The following is a 16,444-nucleotide window of genomic DNA, read 5'->3' as shown; positions in this document are numbered from 1 at the left end:
TCTGGGATTTACCATGAATTGGAAGCCTTTTTTTTTTTTGGTCCAGCTTCAGTGATTTCATACAGTCACTACTTTGTAAAATCGAAAGCAGATCTGTCTCCAGTAGGGATACCTGACATTGTTCCAGTCCCTCAATGTTCTAGGGACTTGGGGCTATATTTAGACACCGCACTGCCTTTCAGAGAAAATGTGGTTTCCCTTGAAGGGTCTGTCACACAGCCCTTACTTAAAACAAACATACTTTCAAGTTAATAAAAGCTCTACCTGCCGAGGCAGCGAATCTGGCTATAATTAAAAGGGAGGAAACATTCAACACAAGAAAATGTGTTATTTGGTTAAAGCATAAATACAAAAACCCATTAAAGGTGATAGCAAGATATAATTTGTATTGCTGTTTTTTATTTACCGAATAAGATGCTGGAAGAAAATTGTTTTAACTATTAACTTACTATATTCTAATAACTTTTTTAATGTTTCACATAGTGACTGCAGTGGAGCCTGTAAAAATAACTTTAAATTCCAATGTCAAGTGGAGCGTGAAAATTTGGTTTCATTTTCAAAACTGCTCTGTTGAGAAATACGCCCTAAAAAGCAATTCTCATTTTACCCCATTATAGCTCCGACAGCTGCAGGATGAATTATAAAATGTATTTAACCCAATCTGAAATTTAGAATTTTGATCTCTGAGGAAAGTATTTTTGAAGAATCTCACACATGCTAGAAAAAGGACTCAGAACTTTGATAAGACTTCACAAAGAAAGAAGCACTGTGAAATTTTAACAAAGGGCACCTTTTTTATTTTACCAAGAATGCTTCAGATCTATACTATACAATTTACTACTTTATATACTGTATTATATATGGATAAGTAATCCTTCATTCCTGAATTTGACACCGTCTGGAGGCATTATATTATCATTTACAAAAAGATACTTCACACAAACAAACATTTGTTCACAAATAAGCAAATGTAACACACACACACGCACACACACACACACACACACACTACATAGTCATATATATTTTTCTTCTGGCAATTCACCTATGAAAACCATGCTTTCAAACATCGTGTATCTTTCTGATGCTGCAGGCAGCTCTTTAAGGAGTTACCGTTAACAGGGACCCAGAGCCTTGGCGATTTTTCAGTGCCTACCCCAGGGGACATCACGGCCGTCCAAGGAATGAAGGAAGTGTCTGCAGCACCTCCTTTGTGTCCTGGTGGCCGTTACTCTAGCTGAGCATAGCTGCTGTTCCGCCTGACGTTGGCAGGTAGATATGGCTATTGTCAGACCTCTCCTTCACTCACTATGAAACTCATCATTGCTGTCATCTTTTTTGAAAAAAAAATCACAATGCAGCGTTTCAGTATCTGTTTCTCTGCAGCCGTTGTGCTCTTGATATTTGCACTAGGGGAAAATATACTTAAACAATTCTTACGTTAATAAAAAATGTCCCACGTACTATGTCACTACTTTTCTCCTTTTACTTCATAAAAAGATATTTAATGAAATCTGTAAACACTACTTTTCTGCCTGAATAAGTTATTATGCTTCTCAATATCTACATTTGAGTGAGAAACAAAATGTTTCTTACAAAAAGATTGCAATACACACTGAGATCATTTGAACTGAAATATAGAAAAGCATATATGTCACAAAATACATGTATACCATATAAATATACCTACAGTTTGTCTGATCTTTAATCATTTAATATTATAATATCCCTTCTCCTAACTTCTGTTCCATTTATCCCATCTGATTCCATTTTAAATTTAAAATGGAATTTTAAATCAACACATTTTTTGCGTTTTTTTAAGTCAACACATATACTAACATCTTTATTAATCAATCATATTTTTTTAAATCAACACATATACTAACATCTTTATTAATCAATCAACCAAGAAATATTTATTATATGTTATTGGGAAAGCTACCAAAAACCTAGAAAACCCGTTACAAACTAGTCTATATTCTAACTGAAAAATAGGACAGATAACAGTAAAAGTCTCCATATTTCTTAATGTGTTCATATCAACTTCTTTACCAACAAGTATTTGAGGTATTTAAAGAAACATTAAAAGAGTGATTTATTTTTATTTTTTTTAGCAAGAAAGTATGGCTCGCTGGCTCTCAACTCGTCAGCTCGGAATGGATGCAAACCAGCTCCCCTGATGTAGCGCGGCCGGACCTGGTGGCCCAACGCCATCTCACCCAGCTGCCTGCGTGCCCCCCGCAGAGGGAAACACTGGGGTTTGGCGGATCCATGAGGTTGTCTTTCCCACCACTGGGAACGCTAAGCTGGGAGGCTGGACTTGCTCCAGGATGCACCAGACCCGCTGTTCTCAAAGGAGAGGGTATACACCACGGATGACGCAGGAGCGAGATGTTAAAGTTCCCACGCGTCGTTTTATTTCAGTCCAATAAAAAGGTGGAAAGTCCCACAGTCCCTGTGTACGTGGTTCCGTGTCCCCCGGGCTCCTGCTTGGTTCTGCGATAAAAGCTGCCCTTCCCATCCCCCGGCGGCGGTGGGCTGGCTTTCTGGGCACGGGGGAGCAGACCCTGGCTGGCTCGGTGACAGGTGGGACTCTACGTAAATGTCACGGTGGGAATCCGGGCCACGCGGTCGGAAGCGCCGATCGTGCGATGTCCCCACTGCCTTCACGCCACCCCAGGCCCCAGCCGTGGGCTCACAGCTCATCCACGCGGGACCGCATGTGAGCAGCCGAGGGCAGCCGCTGGTGCACAGAGACGCGCCAGCCTGCAGCCCTGCCAAGAGTCCGCCATCCTCAACGTCACCCCAGCAATCGGAACAAACACGGCAGCCTCCGAGCCTTCCCGCCCGGGCTCAGCGTTCACACCCTCCGTTTCCTGCTGCCTCTGCTCACTTGCCCCCCTGGCTCTGGACGGGTCTCCACCCCAGCCCTCCTACTGAAGGCACGTGGCCCTGCCAGCCCAACCCTGCAAAACATCTCAGGCACCCCAGGAGGCCCCGGGGACCCCCAAAGAGTAACGGCAAATCAGCCACTTGAGCTGGTGTGCAAGGTCAGAGGGCCTGGGGGAACAAGCAGGCCTGCCCCCCACCCCGTGGCTGTCTCCCTGAAGACAGGCCTCTACGGTCACCCCTTCCCCCAAGGAGCCCAGAAGCAGCCCCATCCTTCCCCTGTACCAGCTCTTCTACAAACTAACGTCCCCGTCCTGAAGCCCAGCCCCAAACGGGAGGCTGCTCTGCACGTCTCTTCACAGACTCGGGTTATTGGCTCCAATTCTGAAGCTGTCCCCCTGGCGTGGCCAGGGCTGCTGGCTCTCGAGAGCCACCCAGCTTCCACCCAGCTCCTCTTAGCCTCAGCGTCCTGGCCCTCCCCTCCCCCCAGCACCCAAAGGTCGCAGCTGAAGGCCTCACAACTGGCAGAGGTCACTGTGGTCACGGCCAGGAGGACGTAGCCAGACCGAATCCCTCAAGGCTACCGGCGTCACCTCCCTGCCTACCAAGCAGGTCCCCGACATGCCCAGCCATCAGTCTGCTGTCTCACGGTGATGTACTGGAGGGTCGCCTGTCCCCCAGACCCCACCCTCCCTACCAGATCCGCAACAAGTCTCAGCACCTTGGGATCAGCATTATCTCGGGGGAACCACTGAATGGTGACCACCTCCGTGTGTTTTTCTGAGTCCCTGGAGCACAAAAGAAACTCGGGAAACCAAGACAGAGAGAGAAGCTTCTGGAGGGACCTGAGATTCTGCTGTCAGATGACCGTCCTGCACCCTGACGGCCTCCACTGGACAAGTCACCTTAGACCACATGGTCACATAGCGTGGTAGCCTGAAGACAGAAAAAGAACAGATCTACCCTTGGGGGAAGGGAAAGCATAATGAAATTGAAATTTTTTCATTGTGAAACAATGAAAGTAGCAAAGCTTTTGCACTAACTTAACGCCTTAGTTTTTTACACAGTTGAAGACATCTACAGTATTCTGGGTGTCTTGATCACATAAACACATATCATGGACTTGGAAATTTCTGCTGAAATCTTGCGATCAAAGAACATCTCATTAGGTTTTTCATTCCTGTCCCCGTCTTCCCTTGCTCATCTGGACAGACGCGCCACCTTCCTTAACTCTTCTTCAGTCACCGTCTTTGATTTGCTTGAGATGTATGGTTTACAGTTGAAAAAGGGCAGAGGAAAAAAAAAGTGTTGATTTTCTTTCTTGGTGGAATATACAGAACTTTGGAGACATTATAAGTGATTTGAAAACAATCAAATATCCCGGACATGCACAGTCTGTTTCATAAATGTGCTCTCTGGAGAAAATCCTGCTTGCAACTTCAAACGTTGTGCTATCACGCTTTCATTAGTGCACTTCATCACACACAGACAGCTCTCCCAGGGATGTGGAAGTGTGACACATGCTTGTACAACAAGACTTTTCACTCACTCTTCTTCTCTCCACTCCTTGGTGTCCCCTAACTTCCCAGCATTTTTTTCTCGGTGAAGTTTTGTGTGTTCATTGGATTACAAACGTTATTAAGAAATACAAAACAGGGACTTCCCTGGTGGCGCAGTGGTTAAGAATCCACCTGCCAATGCAGGGGACACAAGTTTGAGCCCTGGTCCGGGAAGATCCCACATGCCGCAGAGTAGCTAAGCCTGTGCACCACGACTACTGAGCCTGCGCTCTAGAGCCCACGAGCCATAACTACTGAGCCCGCGTGCCACAACTACTGAAGCCTGCGTGCCTAGAGCCCGTGCTCCACGACGAGAGAAGCCACCGCAATGAGAAGCCTGCGCGCCGCAACGAAGAGTAGTCCCCACTCGCTGTAACTAGAGAAAGCCTGCACGCAGCAACAAAGACCCAACGCAGCCAAAAATAAATAAAATAAATTTTTTAAAAAAGTATTTTAGAAAAAGAGTTTCTAAGTTAATGAAGCCAATTTAATCACACCGATCTCACTAAAATAATATTAACAGTTTTAGAGCAAAACATTAATTGCACCTTAAATAATAAAATTTAAATTTTATAAATACTATTTCATCTTTTATCTCACCATTTAAGTTTTTATTATGTGATTTTTAACATTTAGTTGTAAATGTGTAGATTTGGGAAAAAACATACACAAATGGGGGTAACACACTTTCACAAGTTCTAAGCCTAGGGGCCCAATCCAATGTGTGGAGACCCCTGCCCATAACAGGGCACTGTGGCAGTGGGCTGTGTCTGCATCTCTAAGGGGTGGCACTCTGCTTGGCATGGATTCCACACTCAGTATTATTTGCCAAACGAAAAAAAAAAGCCACTCTGGAGTGGCACAGAGTGAGAATTTTAGAACTGGAAAAATAAACTGAAAGCAATCTCCGCATTTTCCAACCAGGAGACAGAGGTTTAGGAAGGTTAAATCGCACAGCTAATGGAAGTATGGTGAAAGAAATGTTTTAGGAAGATTGATCTGACATAGATCTATGGGCTGCTTCAGAGGAGAAAAAGAGTAGAAGCAACAGTCCGTGGTAAGAGACGACGGCGATCATCAAAGCCTGCAGTGACGAGACTGTGAGCTGGGTGATGGGGAGGGAATGAGAAGCAGAGGAGGATCTGAAAGACGTTGAAAATGCAACTCTTGGCACTGCTTTTTCACTGTCAGGAAGATTTCATCTTGACCTATTTCTACACATGCTGGTATCAATCACGATACCCAGATATTTTTACCCGTGGCCCCAAGCTGCACAAAAAAGACATAATTAGCAATTCTTTTGACTCATCTAGGGCCTCTGAGGATGATTCATACCCTCTGCTACACAATTATCCACCATAAATATAGATTAACCTCTGTCTATTCCAAGCAATAGTTCTTTATAATGTCCATTCAAATACTGTTTATTACTACAGGGCTGAGTCCAACATCTTTAATTTATCTTTTGAGACCCTCCATATTTTTTTCTCCTCCACCTAAGATAATCAATCTTAACACCCATTATTCTGTAGTATAACAGCAAACAATCTTTCAGAATCAGGATAGCAATTTTTTTTATCTTCCCCACACATGCTAGGATTAAAGATGCATTTGAGTTGATAACTTCATCTTTTTAAATGGAGATACAATAGAATAAATGCCTTCAATAAGAAAAGCTAGGTGGGGCTTCCCTGGTGGCGCAGTGGTTGAGAGTCCGCCTGCCGATGCAGGGGACACGGGTTCGTGCCCTGGTCCGGGAAGATCCCACATGCCGCGGAGCGGCTGGGCCCGTGAGCCACGGCCACTGAGCCTGCACGTCCGGAGCCTGTGCTCCGGCAACGGGAGAGGCCACAACAGTGAGAGGCCCACGTACTGCAAAAAAAAAAAAAAAAGAAAAAAAAAGAAAAAGAAAAGCTAGGTGATCTCTTTTGTCCAAGACCAGCAACCCAGAGAAAATCAAAGTCAGGTTGTCGGCAGGAAGGAAGATGATTTAGAGAAGCCCATGGGACAGTGGGCGAGAAAGGCCAGGATAAAATCTGGACAGGTAGAAGACATGGGCAGAGAGGGTCTGAGCTGCAGAGGAGACCAGGCACGAGGTGGGTGGGGATGCCAGAAAGGAGGCGTGAATACCCCAAAGACAAACATGTAGAGGGGTCAAGAGAGATGACAACCGGTCCATATATTGATGGAGATTATTGCATGACCCCCTAATGGCCCTCAAGCTACTCCAGGGCAGCCCTGAACCAGCCCTTCTGCTCCAAGCCATGGAAACACCCACCATATCTACCTCGTGCCCAGGCTGTCAACCCTAGTGTTCCTCCAGTCTTGGAGGATTCTACCTGTAGAAACCCTTCTGGCTTCCCAAGTTCTAGATCAAGTCTCCCCGCTTCCCTAGATGCCTTCCTCTCTATTCAAGCTCACCACAGTCTTCCTCCTCTGTTCAGTACAATAGTTCAACGCCATCCTGCATTGTTTTGAAATTCAGGCTTGGTCTCTCCAGTGAAAGTAACGCCCCTTGAGCACAGTTTTTCTTCCATATAAATTTTGTCCCTCCTACAGAAAAGGAGCACAGAGTAAGTGAATTAAGAATGATACTTTGAAATGATCGGTGTTTATATTCTGTCTTTCTCCAATCACCATTTAAAACAGCATAAATCTGATAGCTTTAGAAGCCGTTCCTTATTCGGGGATTGGTTTATAAACTACGTGGTTGAAAATATATCCCAGCCAGGGACTTTCTCTACAGCTGGTGAGGAAGAACTGAACAAAGCCAGAGCCTAAAAAGACCAATACATTCAATGTGTTCAGACAAATGTCAGCAGCTGCCAGGGAAGATTTCATACTTAGAATGGTTAGTCGGCTAGAGATTGGCTCTATTATAAGAATGTGTTTCCTCTGCAAAAGAAAAGTTGGAATGCATTAAGTCTTAATGAGAGTTCTAGAGGCCTGGGCACATAACACACACAAAAATAATAATAATAATTACAAAGCACAGTTTTTCAAGTAGGTTCAAAGATTTTCAGCAAAAGAAAATAATTAAAAATGAGGCTTTTGTCTTGGAAAATAAATTACACAATAGTAATATTTCTGTATGTTTGATGCCCGAAGAATGGAAATCGCCACAGCAGTGCTTCACTTGTGCCGTCCTCGCTTGGTGACACATTGACTCCTTCACTGAATGTCTAATATGTGCGGGGCATTGTGCTCAGAAAAATAAGATATCCTCGCCCACGAGGATGTCAAACTGTGGGAGAAATACAATGTTTTTAAAGACACCAAATGCTCTAATAGGAATATACCCCTATTTGGGGCTTGGAATCATGACTACATGATAGATGCCAGCTTTCATTAAATGCGTAGAGGAACTGTGAATTAGGTGGCATGTATACATACAACCACACAACTACATTTTGTAACTGTGGTTCCTGGAAATCAACAATAAGCTTTGGGATTTTCCAGGTGGTCCAGTGGCTAAGACTCTGTGCTCCTAATGGAGGGAGCATGGGTTTGATCCCTGGTCGGGGAACCAAGATTCCGCATGCCAAAAATAAAAAATAAAAAAAAATAAGCTTTAAGGTAAGACATCCAGGATGTACAAACATGTCCTAGAAACCCTATAATTCCCAGGGACATAAACGAGCTAGATGTCAATAACCCAGAAAAGCAGGACATATGCCAAGAGCTACCAGAGTCAGCAGAGGTGGAAAACGGACCAGAGGTCTACGGGGTCAAGTCAGGTAGGAAAGAGCGGGAAGGTCTCGGGTTAGACAGGCCAGCCCTCTGGACTCATTGGCATTTGGCCAAGTTCATTTGTGATCAGAAGGCAGCAGTGAACCAAATCTTGAAGAGAGTAAGCTGACATCTGCAGTGAGTCTACAGGGCCCTTGACTAGTCGCTTCCTGTGGGACATCTCATGTAATCCCCCAACCCCAAACCCTGAGACAGTGTTTATAGTTGAGAAAATTCAGACTCAGAGAGTTTAAGTAATTTGCCCGTAATCACAGCGATCATGCCGGTAGAGGCAGGATGCAAACCCTGTGGTCTGGATCAGACAGCTGTGCACTGAGTCCCTCTACTTCCTGCCTGGGAAGGACACCGAAAGTGGTCCCAGCAGCTGGGTAAAATGAGGAAGCTCCAACTGCAGAGCAGTTTAGACAAGCTGGCTAAGGAAAGGGAGCAAGAAGGAAGGGCGGATCGTGACAAGAGGACCCAAGGCATCAAGTGGTCGAAGTAGATTTAGTGTGGCACTTGTTCTTTGTTTTTGGGTTTTAGTTTGTTTTGCATAACTTCAGGGTGGCAGTGATTATGTGATGAGGACTCTTGGCACCTTTGACATGGGCTGTAAGTTACTGCATGCCCCAGTAAAGCTTCTGATGGCTTAGGGACATTTCAGAGGCTGAACCAAGTTTATTAAGTAAATTTACTCTGAAAAGTAAAGAGCAGTGAATCTGAGGATCAGAGACCACAAAACAAAGCCAAGCCATCTGCCTCAGCTAAATCATTTCTTATAATCAGTGGAACGGCCAGGACTGAGGTGTTGCCCAAGCCTGTGCTGGGGAAAACACCCGGGTCCCTGATGCTAGAGACATGGGGAAGGTGTGCTGCTGCATCTGACTCGGGGCCAGGTGGGATAATAGACACCATCAAACACTTTATTAGAAGAGTTTAAAGCCAACACTGCAAATAGTGATTGCCTGGTCCTGGAAGATCCCACATGCCACAGAGCAACTAAGCCCATGCACCAAAACTACTGAGCCTAACGCCCTAGAGCCAGCGAGCCACAACTACTGAGCCCACGTGCCACAACTACTGAAGCCCGCACGCCTAGAGCCCATGCTCCACAACAACAGAAGACACCGCAGTGAGAAGCCCACGCACTGCAACGAAGAGTAGCCCCCGCTCGCTGCAACTAGAGAAAGCCCGTGCACAGCAACGAGGACCCAATGCAGCCAAAAATTAAAAAAAAATAAATAGAATACATTTTTTAAAAACAGAAAATTTTATTAAAAAAAAACAGGGCTTCCCTCGTGGCGCAGTGGTTGAGAGTCCGCCTGCCGATGCAGGGGACGCGGGTTCGTGCCCCGGTCCGGGAAGATCCCACATGCCGTGGAGCGGCTGGGCCCGTGAGCCACGGCCGCTGAGCCTGCGTGTCCGGAGCCTGTGCTCCGCAACGCGCGAGGCCACAACGGTGAGAGGCCCGCGTACCGCAAAAGAAAAAACAAACTACTTCGTCAAAGTTAGACGGCTGGGAAAGAAGATGATTTAGCAAAAACCAAAGAGCAGACGAGAATGTAAGGACTGGAAGGATTTAAAAGACAGCGAAGACGCTTTTTTTTTTTAAGTTCGCCAGTTTTGCAAGACAAAAAACGTCCTGGAGATGATGGTGGTGATAGTTGCACAACAACGTGAATGTACTTGATACCACCGAACTGTGAGCTAAAAGATGGTTAAGATGATAGTGTTATGTATATTTCACCAACTGAAAAATACATTTTTAAATGCTTAGCTGCCACAGTGAGACAATAGAATACAATACTTTTAAACCACGTTGTGTCCTCGAGGCCTGTGCGGAAACATGTAGAGCTTGAGCAGCTTTCTGACCCAGGTAGGTGATTCGGAACGCAGCCCGTTGTTTGCCGAGCCGACCCGGTTCCCAGGACCCGCAGGGCGTGTTCGTCAGCGCCCAACACCAGGGACCCTGTCGCACCGCCTTGATCACGGCCCCCGGGAAAGCGGCTCCCGGCTCACCGCGACCGCCGCCCGGTGCCAGCCAGCCAGCCGCCTCGCGCGACCCCGGCCCCAGGCCCTTGACCGCCGCCCGGCCCTGGCCCCACAAGACACGGCCCCCCTCACACGGCACGGCGATCCTGGTGCCACACCCGGCGGCGTGCCCACTCCCTCCCGGCCACTGCGCCCCGCCCCTACCAGGCCCCGCCCCTCCACGAGGCCCCGCCCCGTCCCCGCCCTCAGCACAGCGCGTTGGCTCGGGGGCGGGACGGAGACTGCCTGGGTCTCGCGACACCGCGGCCGCGGGCGAGTTTTCGGGCCGCTGTGGGAAGCGACGCGAACGCGGCGACTGGGTGCTTCCGCAAAAATGGCGGCGGCGGTGGGCGGTGCGCGGCTGGCGGCTTGGGGCGGAAGGCTGCGGCGCGGGCTGGCTGCCGGCCGGCGGGCCTGGCCAAGCTCCGGGCCCGTGGCGGCGGCAGTGGTCGGCGTGGCCCTGGCGGGAGCAGGAGCAACATGGTACCACGGCCGCGTGAACATGGCGGCGCCCCAGGGCGGCCTCACCGTGGTAGCCCAGGTACGGGACGGGCCCCGTGCGGCAGCCCCGCCGCGCCCCTCAGTCCTCGGACGCCCGGCGGGTGGAGGGTGCGGGTGAAGAGTGGGGGGCTGGGGCGGACCCCGGCAGCCTGCGCCAGGGACCCGCGGGGACGGTGGGGGCGTGTCCCGTGCGCCCGGGCCCCGCAGCTGCGCCCCGTGGTCCAGCTGTCCTAACAGGTGACCTTTTTAATAATAAAAGGCAATCGGCTGGTCGATGCTGCAGGTTTGATGGTCAACTGTCAGGAACAGTATCACATGTCGTAAACCTTCATGCTTCCGCGGACTCTGAGTACCACACAAAAGACGTTTCTTTTAAAACTACCATGTTTGAAAGTAAAGGTCATGTTTCCTGGTTCAATATAAAATTGTCACGCAAAACATTTGAACATTTGAAAAAGAGTACTACTTTTTAAATATTTAAAGGACATTTTAATTCTTTTAAGTTTGTGTGAATATTTTTGAAAATTAAAAGCAGTATTCTTTTTCTGTTGGTTAGATTTACATTATGCCTTTCTAAGTGCCTTGAGTTCTGAAAAACTCAACGGTCATATACAACAAAAGAGAGGAAAGCAGGCCTTGTGAATTAAAGTTAGGTATTGACATACAGTATGTTTACTTGTATTCAATTAAGAGGCCACAGTGTTAAAACGGGCAATAACTCTCCCCCCATTCTCACACCAGTTCTGATTACAGGTGGAAGGATCTGTCTAACGGTGTTTTATAGTATTTTTGTTCATTTTGTGTCAAGCAATTAAGTTTATTATCCATCTTGGTTTCTCTGCCTCTGTTCTCAACCGCTTAATTCATCCTGTTTAATCTTCCCAAGAGTATCACTTTAACTACATGACATACGCTTCTTCAGAAACCATTAGTGCCTCGTGCTCCTAGGACGAAATCCACATTTTAAAATTTTGTTGCGCAGAGCCATCTGTCGTCACGCTCTGACCTAGTGCTCCTCAGACACACTGTCTATCAAAGGGGTTCACTCCGTGTGCCCAGAAATGGCTTCGGTTTTACCCCCTCAGCAATTTGTAGACTCCGGGTTCAGTCCATCCTTGTCACTGTGTTTTTGTGGCCCACTGCTAGCCTGTTTGTGTTTTCAATTCCTGACAGGACGCTAAAACTTTACACCAGTGTGGTGTTTTGAATTCTCCCCAGCTCCCTTCCCTCCCTGCAACCTTTGGTACTTGCAGCCCAGCTAAAGTAATACAGAAACCATTGTACGATCAGTGGGTTTACAAGGTCTGTTGACACAGCATTTGCTTGATCTGCTGTTGGACGACTTTGATTAAAACAGTGATTTTCGTCCTTTTGCCACCCCAGTGGACTTGAAGATGACCTCGGCTTCCTCTCAGCAGCAGTGGCTGAATACAGCAGGAATTGAGGGGCCTGTAGTTTGAAAACTCCCTCCACCTCACTGGCTGGGGTAACATTTCCCTAAGAGAGGGCCTGTCAGTCCCGCCGCCGCCCCGGCCGTCAGCACCACCGCCGCTTTGGAGTCATGTGTGCATGGTCGAAAACTGCTGAGATAGATGTGCTCTTGATACACTTTTATGTATTATATAGTTATTTTACTTAGCATTGCAAGGTGGTACAGTCTTCCTGACATGGACTTAGTAATAGTGATAATGTCCTTCATTTTCAGTCATCACAGTAAGTGATTTTTCCAATAAAAATAGTGAATTTATACTCACTGACTCATACGCTTCAGATTTCCATTGTGACCAGCGCTTGCATTTGTGAGGGTCAGTCAGGAATTAAGGGTAGAATTCAAGCTCATGAAACAGCAGATATTTTGGCATTTCCCTTCTTTCTTTCTTCTTTCCACAATTATTGAAGTGCTACCTGTGTGCCAGGCAGTATGCAAGGAGTGGGGAATTCAAGACACGGTTCAAGTGCTTACAGTTTAGTGCGGGGGCAATTTTAATACAGGGCGATAGTGGTGGTAAGTGCTGGGTGCTCTGGGGGCACCTGGAAGAGCCCCTCCCACAAGCTTGGGTTCCTGAGCAGTGACCTGTAAACTGATGCCTGTGGGATGAATGGAGTTTGCTGGGCAAAGAGCCGGGGAGGAATGCTGCACGCAAGGGAACAATGTTGCAAAGGTCTGGTGGGAGGAGTTGGACTCAGTAGGATGAGAGCTGTACACGATGAGGTTCAGAACACGTAGAGGTGGCAGGGAATCAGGTCATGAAGAAATTTTTATCCTGAGGACAGCAGGGAGCCATCATAGGGCTTCTTAACCTTCATGGTCCCCCAAGAATACAGGCATAGAATTCAGGGAGTCTTTGAATTTAAATAGAAAAAGATTACATTTTTGTTTTCTTTGACCTATAACTTAACATTTTCTTCAATTGTGAATGTATGCAACTAGCTACAGAAGTGTTAACAGTAACTGACAGTATAACAACCTCAACCTCAGATCTTTTCCTATTCTGATACAGTTGTTACAGATATCTCAAAGTATCACTTCTTTGAAATTACAGTGCTTATTAAACATGCCACCATATCATGTTATTTAACACATAAATCAAGAATTACACATATTACTATATTGCAGATTTGACTTGGACCTTTGGAAAGAGTATGGAGACTTTAGTGAAGGGAATGGATTGAAAGTGAGGTCAGGAGCTGTTGAAATAATTCAGGAGAGAGTTGGTGATGGCTAAATTAGTGGATGAATTTGAAAGAAGTTTAGAAGATAAATTTGCAGAATCTAAGTTGCAGGAGTCTTGTGTAAAATGTAATTGTATTGTTTCAGAACATATGCAGGTTCTCCCCCACTATCCAAAAGTAGAGCATTCCTGTGAAACCTTTTGTAAGCCGAAATGGCATAAAGTGAAGGAGCCGTTAGGACACGTCTTGCTAACGGATGCACAAAATAAATGGAGATGAAGCACAGAAGCTCACAGACACAGTTCAGAGCTCTGGCATCTGATGCTGAGATGCTGAGTGTAGTCCCCAGGGCCGCTCTTGCTGCCTGGGCTGTGCGCTGCCCCTTTAATGGGTCGCTGAAAAACAAAGGCTGAGCAATTTTTTCGATTTTTGCGTTTTTCGTAAAAGCGAAAATCTCCAGGTTTCTTTGGGTTAGCGGGAGCGAGTACTGTGTAGGTCTTTGGTGAATTTGGTGAAAGCGAAGTGGCCTGAAGCGGGGCATCCTTACAGGAGTCCTGAACAAGTGATTACATCTGGACAACAACATATTGCTCCTACAGATATCCTTTAGGGCATGACTTGCTTTAGAGCATGTCAGCCTGTCAGTTACTTGTATGTAAGCTGCTTCCTCTGAAACACTTAAGTATATTTGAAAACTGTTCTAGATTTTAGTATTACTCTCTTTAAGTATTATTATATTTGATTCTGGCATAGTAAAATCAGATAAATGATAGAAGGGAGAAGACAAAATTATTCTATTATTCCAGTCCATTCTGCCTTAAAAGGATAGCTGCATTCTTAATAAACCTTGGTATATTAAAAAATATAGAAAGTTATTTCATGGAGAAACAGGAGCTCTAGAGTTTTCAAGTTGCAATGGCAAAATAATCTTCCTTCAGGAATTTCAATACTATGTAAAAGTTTTTTTGCTATTACTGTATTTTGCTATTGCAAGCTAGAAATAATATATTGGTAAACCAAAAACTGATGAAAACAAACATTTCCATATTACTAAGTAAATACTCAATGGCATGTAAGATCAGACTTAAAAGTAAAGCTTTTCTGAATCATTTTGATATTATAAATCCTTGTAAATAAGGCCTAAAACTGAGGGGGGAGAAAAAGTAAAGAGAAAACCATAAAGCCAAAGTTAAATGCATTACAGTTTGCAGATGACAGCAGTGATAATATTTTATTTGTTCTTATTGATTTGTTGAATGAGTATTTCATTTATTCTCTAAATTTTTATAATTTTTGGCCTTATATTAATTTTCAAATTATATGTGATATTGAATATATGTTTCCCTGACTTCATAATAGGATTTTTTTGGTTTGCTTTTTAATGAAAAATTTGTCCACCATGTTTAAGGTAGAATTGTTTTCTATAACCTGGTCTGTAATACTGTATAAATGCTTTTTATTCTAAATAAATCCAAATTTTTTATTCTGTAGATTCATAAGTATCAGATTCCCTTTGATATGTTTATTTAAATTTGTATTTATAAATCCTTGGAAGCGTTTCTTAACATTTAATTCATTTTTCTTTTCTTTTGTAGAACTTATCACTCCCTGAAATTATTTTATCTACTTGTTTATTTTGTCTCCCCCAGAAGAATGGCCTCTTATCTTTTTCATCTCTATATTCTTGGTGCCTGAAACATTCACAGTCACACAATGGCACATAATAAATGTTTATCCAAAGAGTAAATAAATGAACTGCACTATGTAATGAAGTGACCTTGTCTAACTTTGGTTTGATTACTCTTTGTAGAAATAATAGGCAGGCAGTTTCTAGAAATGTTCAAAATCAGCTCAGTTACTAAATGTCCTATGTATACTCAATTACACACTTAGAGTCATAGAGACATATGCCATTTTCCCAGTAGGAAACCTAAGTAAATAAGAAACCTTGCTCTTTTCTGCTATATCCCAAGAGCCTAGAAAAGAGTCTTGTGCATAGTAGGTGTGCTAAGTATTTATTGAATGGGTAAATAAATTGATGAAATCTATAATGAAACAATAATTGGTATACCTTTGTCTCAAAAGTTTAAAGGTGGGTCCATTTCACCTATTACTGTGTATGATATTTAATTTTAATTCTTATTGTTAATGTTTATATCTGTCTTTATACAGCAAGCTTTTGTCCTGAGCTATCACATTAAAAATCAGAATAAATTTTAGAATAAAATTAATTGCATTTTCATTCGAATTATTGAGATGCTTCAACTTTTAAACCTCAAGCCAATTAAATTATTTTTAAATTTGGAAAATAATCCTGACATATGGCTAAAACCAACTGTATTAATAGACACTATATTTTGATATTGTAGTTAAATGCATGACACACACTTTGTGTAGTATTGATTACACTGACTAAAGATTTAAATACAACAAGGTCTGTCTGTTAACAACTGGCTGAATTCCTCTTGGGGGAGAATGGTTTGGGTTTGCATGGCCAGTGTTTCCCGTGAAGAGTCAGCCCCCTAAGGACGTGAGTGTGGCTCAGGCTCCACTGGTGAGGGCAGGCTGCTTGCCTGAGGGCAGGAGAATTTAGAGCACGCAGGCAAGTCTGGGCTCGGGACTGGAAAGGGTGTGTTCTCTTACAACCTGTTGATCTCCCCACCTCCCACCCAGTCTAAAGTCTGGTATATTCTCAGGGCTTGGGCAGAGTTACACACAGCTCCTGTGGTTTAAGCAGAGGCAGCATCGGATGGAGCAATGCCCAAGAGAGGCGGCTGGAGAATGCAGTCCCTCCCGTTCCCAGTTTTTTAAAAGCACTCCTGGAAGGGGTTTTTGTTTTGTTTATCCTTCAGTTTTATTGAGGTGTACTGTATATATTCAATGTGTACAACTTGATGTTTTCTTTGTGTAACAGAGATCATCAACACAGTCAAGCTAATTAGCATCCATCACCTCATGAAGTTACCATTGGGGGGATGGGGGGGTTGGTGAGAACACTTAAGATCTACCCTCTTGAGGTCTAAGATCTAGACCTCAAGCATATGATATAGTATTGTATGTAT

At 44.7% G+C, this 16,444-nt stretch overlaps 1 protein-coding gene across 1 annotated transcript in view; it reads left to right on the top strand.

The window, feature by feature from the left end:
* Positions 1 to 10,516: 10,516 nt before the first annotated feature.
* The window catches only part of MICU2 (mitochondrial calcium uptake 2), an 85,413-nt gene continuing 79,485 nt past the window's right edge, over positions 10,517 to 16,444 (top strand). The window contains exon 1 of the mRNA XM_060129115.1: positions 10,517 to 10,749. Coding sequence (XP_059985098.1) covers positions 10,543 to 10,749 — 207 coding nt within the window. The 5' untranslated portion in view covers positions 10,517 to 10,542. The remainder of the gene's footprint in view (positions 10,750 to 16,444) is intronic.

This window comes from Lagenorhynchus albirostris, chromosome 18 (assembly GCF_949774975.1).
Source record: "Lagenorhynchus albirostris chromosome 18, mLagAlb1.1, whole genome shotgun sequence".
Classification (NCBI taxonomy): domain Eukaryota; kingdom Metazoa; phylum Chordata; class Mammalia; order Artiodactyla; family Delphinidae; genus Lagenorhynchus; species Lagenorhynchus albirostris.
The sequence above is the reverse complement of the archived record's forward strand: the minus strand, read 5'-3'. Positions and strand labels throughout refer to the sequence as shown.